This window comes from Atta cephalotes (assembly GCF_000143395.1).
Source record: "Atta cephalotes unplaced genomic scaffold scaffold00001, whole genome shotgun sequence".
Lineage (NCBI taxonomy): Eukaryota > Metazoa > Arthropoda > Insecta > Hymenoptera > Formicidae > Atta > Atta cephalotes.
In genome coordinates, this window is record NW_012130065.1 from 10468914 (window position 1) to 10483798 (window position 14885).

The following is a 14885-nucleotide window of genomic DNA, read 5'->3' on the forward strand; positions in this document are numbered from 1 at the left end:
GAGAGAGAGAGAGAGAAAGAATCAAGATTGCTTTATGCACTAAAAGAATTATGCCAACGCGATTTCAAAAAAAGTTCTATGTTTTATTTCAAACAATCCAATATAAATATTACATATTTTTAGTCACGAAAAGTTATTAAAATTTATTAAATATAAAAATTGTTTTATTTCTCATTAAATGCGATTATATATTTCTATCGTATTTTTGCAATTCTATATCGCATATTATATTTAAATTAAGATTAAAAAAGCGTTACCCACTCACAATTATCAGGACATAATGATCCGTCGAATCCGCACGTAGGTGTGTCCGGGGGTGGTTCTGAACGACCACCGGCCCAGTGAATTTGTTTCCCAGGGATATATTCCAATGTTTTATTCGCACCGTAATAATTGGCTACAATCTGCGGAGAATTAATTCACGAATAAGATGAAAGCACGGAAGAGGATGAAATAAGTTCATGAGTGTGTTACAGAGTAAAACAATACGCGTTAGAGATGTTATCGGATTTTATACTTATTATTAGTTAGCTTGATAATATTAAATTCACTCACTAACTCGCAACATCTCAAATTAAATTATTTTAGTTGCGGGACTTTGGATAAAATTGTATCTTATAATTAGAAATAGATAATTGTTAATTTTCGGAGATGTCTTACTTCGAATCTGGAGGTTTCCGGGTCCATATCCAGCAGAGAATAATCCGCAATTCTATCGCCATTTTCATCGATATTTACATCACCAGTTATTCCTAGAATTAATCATAATTATGTAAAAATAAAGCATTTACGATTACTCAATGGTTTAGGCCTGATTGCATCAATGTTACTTTAATTTTAAGCGAAATTTAAAACTCTCTTTGTCTCTTTTTCAGCTTTAAAACAAGACAAAGAGAGTTTTAAATTTCGTTTAAAATCAAAGTAACGTTTGATGCAACCGGGTCTTAATTACTTAATACTTAATTAAAATTGAATATTATAGTCAGGTAGTTGGAAAGAATTGTTAATTCTCGAAGAACTTGATTTCGCACGGTGATAAAAATCTCACTGTAGTTCGACATAACCAATATATAGGAATGCAATATATAGCAATGCTCTATGAGAATGTATATAGGAGCTCGATAAAACAATTCTGCTAAGTAAACAGTTAGTTAGCTATTGATCTGAAACTTGTTTTGTTGGGTCAGCAAAATAATTATGCAGGACGCCCAAGTTGATTGCTAGAAACTTTGTTAAAATTATTTGCAACTCATCTTGAGTATGTTCCACTTAAGTAACGCTCACAATCGATATTTCACTCTTGTTTATCAAATATTAGATGAAATGCACGCAAGGATTATTATGAACGTTAAATAGAACGCATCCTTAAAGTTTCCTACATAATTTTGATTATGTAGGAAACAGATTAATTGATTAATTGAGATTTCTAGATACTACATTATTTTGGTGGTCTAACAAAATTATTTTCAGATCAATTTCTATCAAAATTCTTAGATACTTCAGAAAAGTCGTTCTTTTTGATATAACATGAGACATGAACAAGATGCATTAAAATACAAAGCAAACTGGCAACCTTGCATCCTTTTGACGGTAGTTACGTCAGCTATAAAATTCTTTTAGAAAACTCACGAGTCGAAAATCGGGACGGAACTTTGTAGCGTATATGTATATGTATATGTAAGGAAATAGAAAATCATACTTCAAAAATATTTGCTTGACAGATGAGACATAAAGTCAGAGCAAAAAGCAATTGTTTATATTCTCATATTGCAAGATAAAATAACATAAATTCAGACTGATAAATATTTGAATATAAATATAAATTTATTTACGTGCAACTGTAAATATTTTTTAAGGCGGTCGCTTCCAAATTAATTGAAGAATTTAAAATTAAAGGAAGCGCTTAGTACTTGAAACACGTTATATGCGTGGCAAAAATGAAAATATTATAAACATTCAAATAACATTTCAAGGAATTAGAAAGAGAAAGAAAGATAAAAAAACGATGTATAAATTTCCTTATTAAAATTGGAAAACCGTGACATCTTTGACAGATTGTTGTGAACGATTCATCGGGATAGTTAATTTAATTGTTTTGGCCAAAGCTTTTCTAATTAACGATGATATTATCAATTTCATCCTCTTCCATGTTATTGGTCGATTTTCATTCTATGAGTTTAAGTTTTTTCTATACCTCTTAACGACACTGTCGATATTGTTACATTTATCGTCGAAGCTTTTTTATTAAAAAAAAACTGTGCTAGTTTTGTAACTGTATTTACAAACGATGTGCGACGATCCGTTGGCGTTAATGCAACAAATACTGATAATGGACAACATGATTTTCCATCGTGAATAAGAAGACGCTTTTCGTAAATTCTTAAATAATTCTCCACAATCGACATAAGTCATGCTTGATTGACTGACGCGAATGACTTCTGTTATAAATACAAGTATAATAAATTAGAAAAATTGAAACTTACCCTTGAAACTTTTTCCCCACATTCTCCGCGTCAAATTACCGCCATCTAGGTTGACCTCACCCGGCTTCTCTGGTAGGCTCTCTTTAAGGACCAGAGCGTAAAGCAACACAGCATCGTAAAATGCCGTTACGAAGGTTGAGACTGAGCTGTTACCGAAAATGAAGTTATATTTGTTCTGAGCCAGAGATTTAACTTCGCGCGAAAAATTCAGGTACTCTAGATTGTCTGGAGTGCGCGCCGTCACTGTTAATAAGGCTTGATAAGCCTTTCGAGCCTTCTCGTTCCTCTCATCTGTGTCGCTGTCGACTCTCCATGGTTCCTTGGAATCATTATCGCTAGAATACATTAATTCACTTGATCCTCCGCAATAAGGTTTTTACAGATATATATTATTATGATACAAAAAAATCCTCGCGTTTGTCGAATCATTGGATAAAAAGATTTGACTTTAATTTTATGAAAATTTTATCGTTACAAAAACTGCTGTACAAATTAAGCATTTTTTAAATAATAAACTATTACGTATCATATTGAAATCTTCAAAAAAGATTATTTTAATTATTTCATAGATTATTTTAATTATTTTATATAATTAAATTTCATTTAATGTTATCACATTAAAGCCGATATATTGCATAAATATAATATTATAAAAGTAGCTCATAATATAAATTCTGCTAAGAAAAGATTATGTTATGAAAAATATACTTAAAAAAATACACATATCAAAAACAGAATGTAAAAGTTTAAATTTTTTTTTTCTTTTAAGCTTGCTACATTTAATTGAAATAAATTTATAAAAATAATCTCTCTCATATTATATACTGAATTGTTAAAAATATTGGATTTTTACAACTATGTATATTTTGTTTCCTGGAATATTATCTGAAATCGTTGATATTAAAGCGACATGATATGCGACCCAATTAATTTATGTTTCGATGTGAAACATCATTTAACTACACTGTGACCGAGCAGCTTTTCGCCTTTATATCGTTACCAGAGATCATAACTTTCATTTTATGATGCTCGATCGTTACGTTATAATTGGAACATATAAAAGTCACAAACATCTACCATATGTAATGCGTGTAACACTTAAATTACAAGGCGTGAAAATTCTCAAGTAGAAAAAAAATCATGGTGTGGGTGGCGGAACGATTACGGGACTCGTGATTAAATAAAGTGACGTCGTTGGGAATAACACGGCGTCACCGTGGGCGTCTGCGCCAACGAAGGCTCACTTGTTTATTTTTTTTTATATCTTGCACATCTCTTCCGAGCTTAAGGTGAGCGAATAAAAATCGACATAGTTCAAAAGCAATCTTAAGTCACTCCGCAAAGTTTTTCTCTGCTTGGCATTCTGGAAATTTCTTGACTTTTTATATATGGGAATTTTATAGATAGGAACATCAGAGATGCTTAATTATCCAAGAAAAAACCGGGTACGTTTTTTGCATAATGAATGTGAATTCAAAAGACGCGTGGTATTTTTTTTTCAACATCTGCAATGGACTAGCATTGTAGAAAAGTTATTGGATTAATTCTAGTTGGAAAAACTGATGATGAATAAAAATTCCAATTACTGCTGAAGTCAACATCAATCGTTGCTCAAGCTATGAGATGATCAAGTTGCTTTTCTATTTCGTGTTTGTTTTAATTCTCATGTTAAATCCGATTTTCATTTTTCGCACTAGAAAAAAATGTATGAAAGCAAGATTTTGCTAACTTCATGCGAAAATTTTTGCTTATATTTTTCTTTTTGAAAACTGTTTCATTATTTCTCTATTACTGGCATAATGGTGAAGATTATACAATTTAGTGATTTATACGGTTTACAATGGTATCAATGTCTATTCTGATTCGATTTGAAGGATGCGGTTTAAGGTTTCCGACGGATAAGTTCCACTCGACCCGAAATCGCATGATATCCTCTATTAACGAGATCTAGAAAGACAAAGAACGAAGCGAAAATGCAACTGGATATTCGCTACAATAGTTTTGCTTTCACAGAGACGGATATTTTCTTTATGTAACCAAACGATCATTAATGTTCGATCTTTATCATGGGGATCACTAAAAGGTTTGTCTCTCTCATTTGATTTCATTCGCAGATACATGACCATTGTTCGAATAAGACCATCAAAAAAATAAAATAACATCCAAGAATGCGATCGTAAGTTTCTTACGATGGCAAAGATCACATACTACGTTACGTTTACGACGTTCCAAGATTAGCAATTTTCCAGGACAAAGCTTTTCAAATCTTCGTTAAACAACACGATCGTACGATGTGCACTTCGTACAAACAAGAAATTTAATGTCGTCCGACATGCTTATTTTCATTGATCAAATTTCTCTCTCTAACATGTAAGGGATGTCTTTTGAAAATTAATATAGCTTTATTCTACGAAAGAAGAGATCGATATTATTTTATCCTGCAAAAGAAGGGATCGGTGAATCGCATACCAGACAGTCTGTGAATGCGAGCGCATTAACATACTTAATTGTATATATACAGTATGTACGTGAGTTTATCTAATCGAGCAAATTGCTTCACGACCACATGCATCGACGATATCGATGTGTGGCAAGAGATAAATTAAGTTGAATTAAACTCTAAACTTTAACTCTTGATAACATAAAATAAGCTTCTCAAGGAAGCAGAATGAACAAAGTAAATGTACCTAATTGTTTCACTCTAACCATATTATATTAAATAATTGAATTAATATTAGCATTATTCCAGGTAATCATAGAAATTACTTGTTATTTATTGTTAATCGAGACAAGTAATTACTACCGAAATATACTGAATAATATACCGACGATATTACGTTAATAAGACAGAAGATATTTACATGAATTTTTACAGAGAAATTATATTCTAATTTGCAGATAAAAAAATCTTTTCTCTATATAGAACGAGCATATATACTTTAATCTACTATGAAGAAACATCGTCCGAGTCCATTTTAAGGTCTTTTTATTTATTTTTTCCTCCCTGAATACAGATGCGACGTATTTCATGCCAATTTTCCTTCTATAAGAAATCAGCTCATATGTACCGAATATGACTCCATATTCGTTTCAATTATAAAACGGCTTCAGTGTTCGAGAGAGACACGCGCTGTGCAAGTATCCCTGTTTATGCTCCAGTTTTTTAACATACGACTCATATTGCTGCAGATTTTGAGCTGATTTAGCATAAGCTAAAATTATATTGTCTCATTAGACAATATAATATACATTTTAATAAGTATTTACATATAGAATATTTTAAATGAAAATATCTTCAGATTAAAAAGAAAAAAAACTTGATGTTTACATTATCAATTATTCTACAATTATTAGCATTTGAGATTATTATGTATATATACTTACTTCATATTTAAAAAAAATAAAATGAAATAAAAAAATAGGTGCGTATTTCCTGATCAATAAAAAAATCTATTACGGTTGAATTTCATTTTCTTGCTATATGTATACTGGGATATAAAAATCACCCCAATAGGTAACTATTCTCGGATTAAAGAGGGAAAACTGTTATACACAAACATAATTCTATTTTCAGTACATAGTGCGATTAAAAAAAAAATTAATTTTGTTCTCTCAGATACGCACGAGATTTTTCTTGCAACTATTTTTTCATCTTGTACGTTTGAAAAATATTTTACATCCTGTTTCATTTAAATGTTCGTGAAATGTTATGTTTATATGATCGCGTATATGTTTATAATTATTTTTTATTTTGCGAAACTTTCGCAAAATAAATAGCAATAACATGCTATTCACGCCGGAAAAATATATACAATATTACTCTTAGTGCTAAAATTGCGAATGTATTCACCTAGAGGAGAGCTCTATTGAGAAGAACACGTATTCCCCTGAGTCCACCATTCCAAGCTCCTCAGCAGCTAGCAATATTTCCCGAATGGTCGTTGAATTAGCGCACATCACTATAACTGAAACAGGGAGAAAAACCAATTTCTTACGAGGCACATTGAGATCTATATAAATATTATCGCGATCGAACCAATTTACAATATGCGTTCGAGCTCGAGCCAATTATATTTGCAATTTGCTGCATATGAATGTGGCATAAGTATGTATCTATTTAATTCTATGCGAAAATACACAGTTCCATGTGTGTTAACGTATTTGCAAGTGTATATTTAAAAAATATATTTTAAAAGGTAGTCTAATTGCACTTGTGATTACCAATAGATATTAAAAGATATTTTTGCATTAACCTCTTTATTAGCAAACTTATTGCATTTATCGTATTTTTTCTTATTTCTTTTATTTAAAATTTATAATTGTACAGCTCAAATACATTTCTAAATAGTCCAAGTCATAGATAAAAAATTAGAGATTATCAGATTTTTATAACTTTACATAATACATTAATATCTATTTCTTAAATTAAGAATGATTTATAAAAAAATAAGTTCTTCAATTATATTATTTAACAAAAAATTATTTTTCTTAACATAAGAACGAAGATAATCATTTTTCAAACGCTAAATATGATTCTGTTTATCAAAGTGTTCTATCAAGTTTCTATCACGTTTTGAGGAATTTGCAATTTTGCAATTTTTTAATTGAGAACAGAATTATAATATGAGCGCTCAAAAATTGAAAAATGATTACTTTCGTTCTTGTGTATTTTTCGTTGAACAGTATTATGTAACTTTTTATGATTGCAGAAATTAATATAAATTTAATAGTTATTTGCCGATGATTATATTTGCAGATAATCATCTACTAATGCATTTAAGTCTCATACTAAATTCTAAAATTATAAAACACGTTATTAAAGCAATAAGATAACAAATTATATTGTCCATTACAACTTCCATGACTTATATCGTCGTGCTTCGACATCTTTATCCCAACTCAATCCAGCTTAAACCGAGCGGATTCAACACGGAATTCAAGTAGGTATACATGGAAGGAGGGAAGTCACAAGGAAATTTCGATTAACGTAACTTCGGTATATACGCCGTACCTATCAAAAACTTAATTTATTAAGTATTATTTACTATGTTTATAGGTTTATAGGGTAATTTATTTACTATGTTTATAAAGGAACTATATCAGTATATAGGATGCGTCATCAAAATCCGGACAAATCAAACAAAATGTTCTTTAAAAAAAATGTTTTTAATGAAAAATTAAATATTACAAAAAATCTTTTTACATGATACTTGAGGAATCCCTGTAGAGCACAATTATTCAATATCCTCCATTAATTTGAATGACGGCCTCTATTCTCGGTGCGTTTGCACGCTGTAATGTAGCGCTGTCCATGCCGACGAATGCTGCCTCAATAGCGGTCCTTAATGACATCACATTGAGATACCGAGACTTGTTTGTGATCCTTTCAATTACACTCCATACATAGTAGTCCAAGGAATTTAAATCTGGGCTGTTGGGAGGCCAGAATGGGAGCCGAGATGAGCAACTCGGCTTGTCCTGGCAGTCTCAGAGAGATCTGTCGTATATCTTAAATGTGTACGATTTGTATCGAAGGTCCTCTTCGGCAATTCGATGCATTGTTGGCTCGCTTACACCAACAATCGATGCTAATTTTCGCAACAATTGCCCTGGATCATCCGAAATCAATGTTTGAACCCTTTCAGTAACTGCAGGATCCTGCGATGTGTTCTTTCGAGTGACTTTTCCTCGCTGACATACTGGAACCTTCGTTGGACTGTTCTAAAGCCATATATTTTGCCACAATATGTCATAAACGGTTGATCTCAGGTATCCAAAGAATCGAATTATTTCCGTTCTGAGCGTCCAGCGCAAAGGCCTTCGATGATTGCGGCTCTTCGATTATACTCTGCACTTGGTTTCAATATCATGACCATTTTGAGAATATGACTATTTATTAGAAGCATTAGGCTTTCTCAGACAACAAGCATTCTCTGGCGGAGGCTTTCTCTGGCGGAGGCACAATAGAATGGAAAATTTAAATTGAAATTTATTCGGATTTTGTTGACGCACCTTTGTACTATCTACTATGAAAAAAATATTAGAAATCCAAAATATTTATTTTTCATATTAAAAAATTTGTACTATCTACTATGAAAAAAATATTAGAAATCCAAAATATTTATTTTTCATATTAAAAAATTAATTTTTTGAAATCCTTACATTTTTGCCATATATTTCATAGGGAATATATGGCTACTCATAAAGGAAGGGGGGGATATGTACGGCTTATGAAAAATTTGTGCATATAAATAAAACGTATGACACAATAACTTATAAAATGTGTTTATAAAGTTTTATTAAGAAATAAGAATAGTAAATATGTATATGAACTAATAAATAATAATTACAATTTTCCTACATATTACAAGTGTGACATAAGATACATATTTCATATAATGCGTTTATTGCATTTAATGTACTGAATTGATCTACGCACTTTGCTTTGGGCATAATCCCGCTCGCTAAAAATGCCAAACAGGTGTGATATACAAGACAACAAACTAAATAAAGAATACAAAAGCAAAACACTTGTATTTTGTTACACCACATGCTTTACTATTCCACGTATCATGAAATAACTACTAAATCTTTTACGCGCCCTACAGTGATCATTTTATGTAGATTATAATTTATGATGGCATTACTTATTACAGTAACAAATCCATTCAATTCACAATAATTTCATTAATTAACCGTATTAATAGTAAAAAGCTGAAATCATAACACAATACTAATATAAAGGCATGTAATAGAGTAGTTGCGGGAAAATTATCTCATTCCTATTTTTTCTGACTTCTACGGCGTAAATCCCAGCGCAGCGTATTTGTTCGGAGTTACCTTATAGAATTTCATTTTAAAGTGAAATATCGTAGATTGACATTTTGCAATCACTTCTACGTCAATGCTTGACGCGCAAATGATTTTGTACATGAGTCTTCTCTATCAAAAGGTGCATTATCTTGCCAAGTTCGCATTATCTAAACTTCATGCACGCCCTTACAATATCGTGGATGGACAAATATTTATCATGTTACAGTAAAAGTATAAAATCCGGCATGATGAAATTCAGAAAATCTTCTGTACACCGCTGACGTTCACACATTTTACTTCCTTCCACATGCATCGATAATATAAAACTATTAACTATCCGAATTAAAACGGAAATGTTGCGGACGCGATGAAAATCTGTAAAAATATGTGGATTTTATTAAATGCTGGATTAGCATTGCAAAAGCAAATCTCTGACAAATCGATAATTTGTTGCTATATAAAAGAATATGAAGAAACAACACTAAACGATATTGCAAAAGTTCTATTGACATATGAATCAAAAATAATTGTGATGTTTTTTTCCATTCCAGAGCTACGTTTCAAAACTTCTTATCTGAGGAAAGTTTTACTCTATATGCTATAGTATACATTACATGTACTATATTTATACTATATTATACATATAATATATTTCGAGTAAAATTTTCCTCAAAGAGGAAGTTTAAAACGTAATCCAGAAAGAGCACTTTAATATATGTTATCCACAAAAATCTAAATAAAATTTGAGCTTGGGTATATTTTTATTAACCATTTGAATTTTTTGGAGAGAAAAATCAATTCAATTACGACGCTCTCAAGAATTGATTCACTTACATAAACATCTAATATTTTAAAAAACTATTATTTGCAAAATTGTTTTATATGTGTTGCGGTATGCAACGCATAAAATTATATATATTGTAAGTAGAATTTTGTTTACATATACATTTTGACGTACATATTAAAAAAAAATTGTTTTTGTATTCGTATTTACTAGTAAAAATTATATAATTATTTAGCTGTTATATACTATTATTACATGCATTGGGCCAAATAACGCTAACGTTCATTTTCTCTTATCATTTCAAGCAACATATTTTATTATTTTACTGATTATTTCGAATATTATTTTTAAAAAATTTAGGAATTCGATTATGATTTTGTGTGGTTCAAGTTACTGCAACAAATAATACGTCTAAAGTATTAAACATGTTATTTAAAAAATTGTTAAATTAATCTTGCGAAATTGTTCCGCAGATGTCTTAATTCTCACGAAATATATTTAAGCAAAATACGCTTTTACAAAGTAATATCTGCGACTGGTATGGTTGCACCGCAACATCCCAGGCCAGATATAAACGTTTATCCAAGCAAAGTCATAATCCGGCTTTACGACAAGTCCAACACGCGCCATTAATCGGTGCAACTATCATATATGTCTTTAACTAACTTTGAATCAGCTAGGATACAATTCAGGAGATTAACATTTTGAAAGACATCATAGAATTCTATAGATAATCTATCAACGCGTCGAGAGAGAGTGCAGAATTAATTTTCTTTGATCTGAATGCTTACGTTCATGTTTGATTAATTACGTTTAATTAATATTTCAAAATAATAGCTACAAATTAACAGATATTGTAACTTTAAACGAGAAATATTCCATACAACTTTTAAACTAATTTGAAAGTCTAATTGAAAACTTGGATGCGATGACAACTGAAGTAGATTTAATTTATTTTGAGAAATTGAAAGATAAAGTATTGTTTTAAATTTGAATAATTGAACAACAAACCGTAAAGATTAAATATTATTTAAATTTTTGTTAATAATCTTAATAATGTTATATAAATGGGCAAAAATGTTATATAAATGGATATATTTTATATATAATTATATATAATTAAAGTAACTCCGGCAAGTATGCCGCACTGGGATTTACGCCGTAGAAGTCAGAAAAAATAGAAGGAGTGGGGATAATTTTCCCGCAACTACTCTGTTATATGTTTTTATGTTATATTAATATTGTGTTATGATTTCAGTTTTTTCTTACTGTTAATATTAATAAAATAAAATAAAATTAATGAATTATTGTGAGTTAAATCGATTTGTCACTGTAATAAGTAACATAAATTATAATCTACATAAAATGATCACTGTAGGATATGTAAAAAACTTAGTGATTATTTCGTAATACATACGTGTAGTGAAATAGTAAAGTATGTTATGTAGCAAAATACAAGTGCTTTGCTTTCGTATTCTTTGTTTAGTTTGTTGTTTTATTCGACCTCTTTGGGATATACGGCATTTTTAGCGACCGGGATTTATGCCCAAAGCATACAAAGTACGCAGATTCAATTCACTAAATGCAATAAACGCATTATATAAAATATGTACCTTATGTCACTTATAATATATGTAGAAAGATTGTAATTATTTATTACTTCATATATTTACCATTCTTATTCTTTAATAAAACTTTATAAACACATTTTATAAATTATTTTACGTCATTTTACGTTTTATTTATATATATTATTTGTAAATTTTTCATGAGCTATACGTACCCTCTCTCCTCCTATGAGTAGCTATATATTCTATCTCTATGAAATATACGGCAAAAATGTAAAGATTTCAAAAAATTTATTTTTTAATATGAAAAATAAATATTTCGGATTTCTAATATTTTTTTCATAGTAGTAGAGAGAGTCACAAAATTTTTATTAATATAGAGAGTACAAAATTTTTATTATAATATAGTTAATATTGATTGTTAATATTGATTGATTGTTTACTTTAAACATAGTAAATAATACTTAATAAATTAAGTTTTGATAGGTGCGGCGTATATATCAGAGTTACCCTATATAAAAAAATTGACATATTGTAGGTATATACAATTATATATAATTATATATGAAACATTTTTTCCAGAGTACCTAAGGCATTTCAAAAGATTATTGTGATTGAATATCTGATGCAATTAAAAATATATAATAAATTAAATTTTCTTAATGTACGCTGTTATTGCACAGAATGCAGGAGTATTATATAAATTTTGACTAATGTATGTATCTATTAAACATGAATGCACTATGATAAAAAAAACAAGAATAAATCTTTGAATTAATTAACATTATTATGATTAAGTTTTATTTTATAAAGTTTTATTTTAAGTAATATTTTATTTCCCTTATTTACTGTTAAAATCAAATTCATTTTCAGAACTTCCGATGATTATACAGCGTAAATTGATTAATGCTATTATCCAGGTTTTCAATTCAATTGCAAAAGAGTTGAATGTAACGGAAATCGCTTTTATCTTAACTCCATTGATCAAAGAATTTTTATATCAATTTATTGATGTGTCGTGAATTTCTCTTTCAGCTTAATTTGATATTATCAATAATTTTACATACTCAAATATAATTCATTCGCGCTCTGTTGTAATATGTTATTTTCGAAACAAATTATCTCATAACGCCAGTGAAATGCAATTAGATGCGAGATGCTGTCGTCGTTATATTATTACGGGTCGATCCAACTCAGTTTTTCATTAGAGATGCTCTTCGTTTAACGTCGCCGTAGCTACCGCCGATGACAACGACTAACAAGAGTCATACGATACAAAGGAGTAAACATTCACTCCATTATGTGAACACAGGCATGTCGACATTAAAGATGTCAGTATTGGCTGGAGTTTATTCGCTGTTCCTGCCACATTTCTTTTTCCCACGATGTTTAAAGCATTTTGATTATAGTAAATACCAAATCTATCAGAATAGGGATACATAAAATTACAGTAGATTATTATAGTAAATTGCTTCGAAATGCTAATCATTAACTTCTAATATCTCTCAATAATATGTATATGTAAAATTATACGTTAAAATATCGTACACAGAAAAAAGTTGTTAACTTGATTAAATGCATTTAATTTGTAGCGATTATTTAATTTGAGTATTTATATGTTTAAGTTAAATATACACAAATCATGTCAACATATTACTTTAAATTAACAAATGTTTGTTTAAATTAATAAATATTATTCGCTTAACAGTACGTGACCGCTACATTTGAATTAACTAATATTTTTCTGAAACAGCAACTTTTTTCTCTTAGTGTAGCGAATGTCAATCATACACAAAAAATGTATTAAATTTTAATAAATATCTGTTGAATATATATAATACTGGCTGAATATTTACTAAATATTTACTAAACGTATATTTATTTGATACAAAAATCATTAATTTGATTTAACTATCATTTTTTATTGAATAAATATTATTTATTCTAGGTAAATGTTAAATTAGTATCATATTCAAACAAATATTTATTAAAATTTAGTACATTTAGTATATTTAATTTAGTACATTTTTTTCAGTATAATTTAATATTTTGCAGCATTCTTTATACAGTTGCACATTCAAATTTTTAGTACAAATTATAACTTTTACAACAAAAAATTTTACTTTTTTGTCACACTATCGAAAATTGATTATCAGTATTTAATATTTTTTCGGAGAAAATTTTCCTAAAATTCCTTTGCCTTTAAACGGAGATACTGCTTATTCAGTTTTTGTGAACAAATTATAAGAGTATTTCAAGAGTATATTCGTAAAAGATCAAGGAAAGGCTTTTATCTTCTTTCAGAACTTCAAAATTGATAAGTAGATTTAGATAGGTAAAGGATATTGCCTTTAATACAAGTAAGGAAATTTAATTAAACAATCGCTGAGTCAGTCGTGATGAAAATCGATTGTAAAGTATATATATATATATATATATACTTCGTATATATATATACTTCGTATATATATATACGGACACACGGAGAATAGCATGATAAATCAATTCGACCTATCGAGAGTGTGACATTTTATATCGATTGAGAATTTGAACGGCAATAAAAAGTAGTCGACGCATAAAACGAAAAGACGAACCGCCGATGCGAGTAAAATGGGTAGATCGGTGTTATACGTCTGTATGTACCGGGAAGAGTCTCATTATCACATAGATCGAATCTTCTTCTACTTCTCTTTTATAGCACGTCTTTCGTCTTCGCTACTCCGTAGACATACAGTATCTGAGACAGCCGTTCGAATAGAGTTAAACGTAAACTCGTCATGTAATTTTGTTTCTCGATACGAGAACGTGATAATACTGGCAACAGACACTTGCTTTGCCACCTGTTTCAAGAAAATTCAATAAGAACTAAGAATTGCAGTCGGAAGCTTTAAAATTATAATATTTTTAATTTGATCAAAAATTGATCTAAATATAAAACCTTATAGTTTATATTTTTTAAAGAACTTTTTTACTATAATATATAAGGGTAAAAGAGAAAGATAAATAAAGTTACATAATTATAAATAATTTATTATTTATAATAAAAATAAAATATTATATAAGATATTATAAGATAAGTAAGATTAGAGTGAGAGAGAGAGAGAGAGAGAGAGAGAGAGAGAGAGAAGAATTATTTATATATATAATAAATATATATAAAATATATTAATAATAATATGACTAATTTAATTTAAATTACTTTACTAATTAAATTAAAATTTTTAACTTAACAAATTA

General features: G+C 29.3%; 1 protein-coding gene across 1 annotated transcript in view; it reads right to left on the reverse strand.

The window, feature by feature from the left end:
• Positions 1-14885, reverse strand: part of LOC105626643 (atrial natriuretic peptide receptor 1) — a 94097-nt gene that overhangs the window by 57484 nt on the left and 21728 nt on the right. Inside the window, 4 exon segments of the mRNA XM_012207939.1 lie at positions 266-404; positions 661-752; positions 2484-2818; positions 6334-6448. Of these exon segments, the coding sequence (XP_012063329.1) occupies positions 266-404; positions 661-752; positions 2484-2818; positions 6334-6448 (681 nt within the window).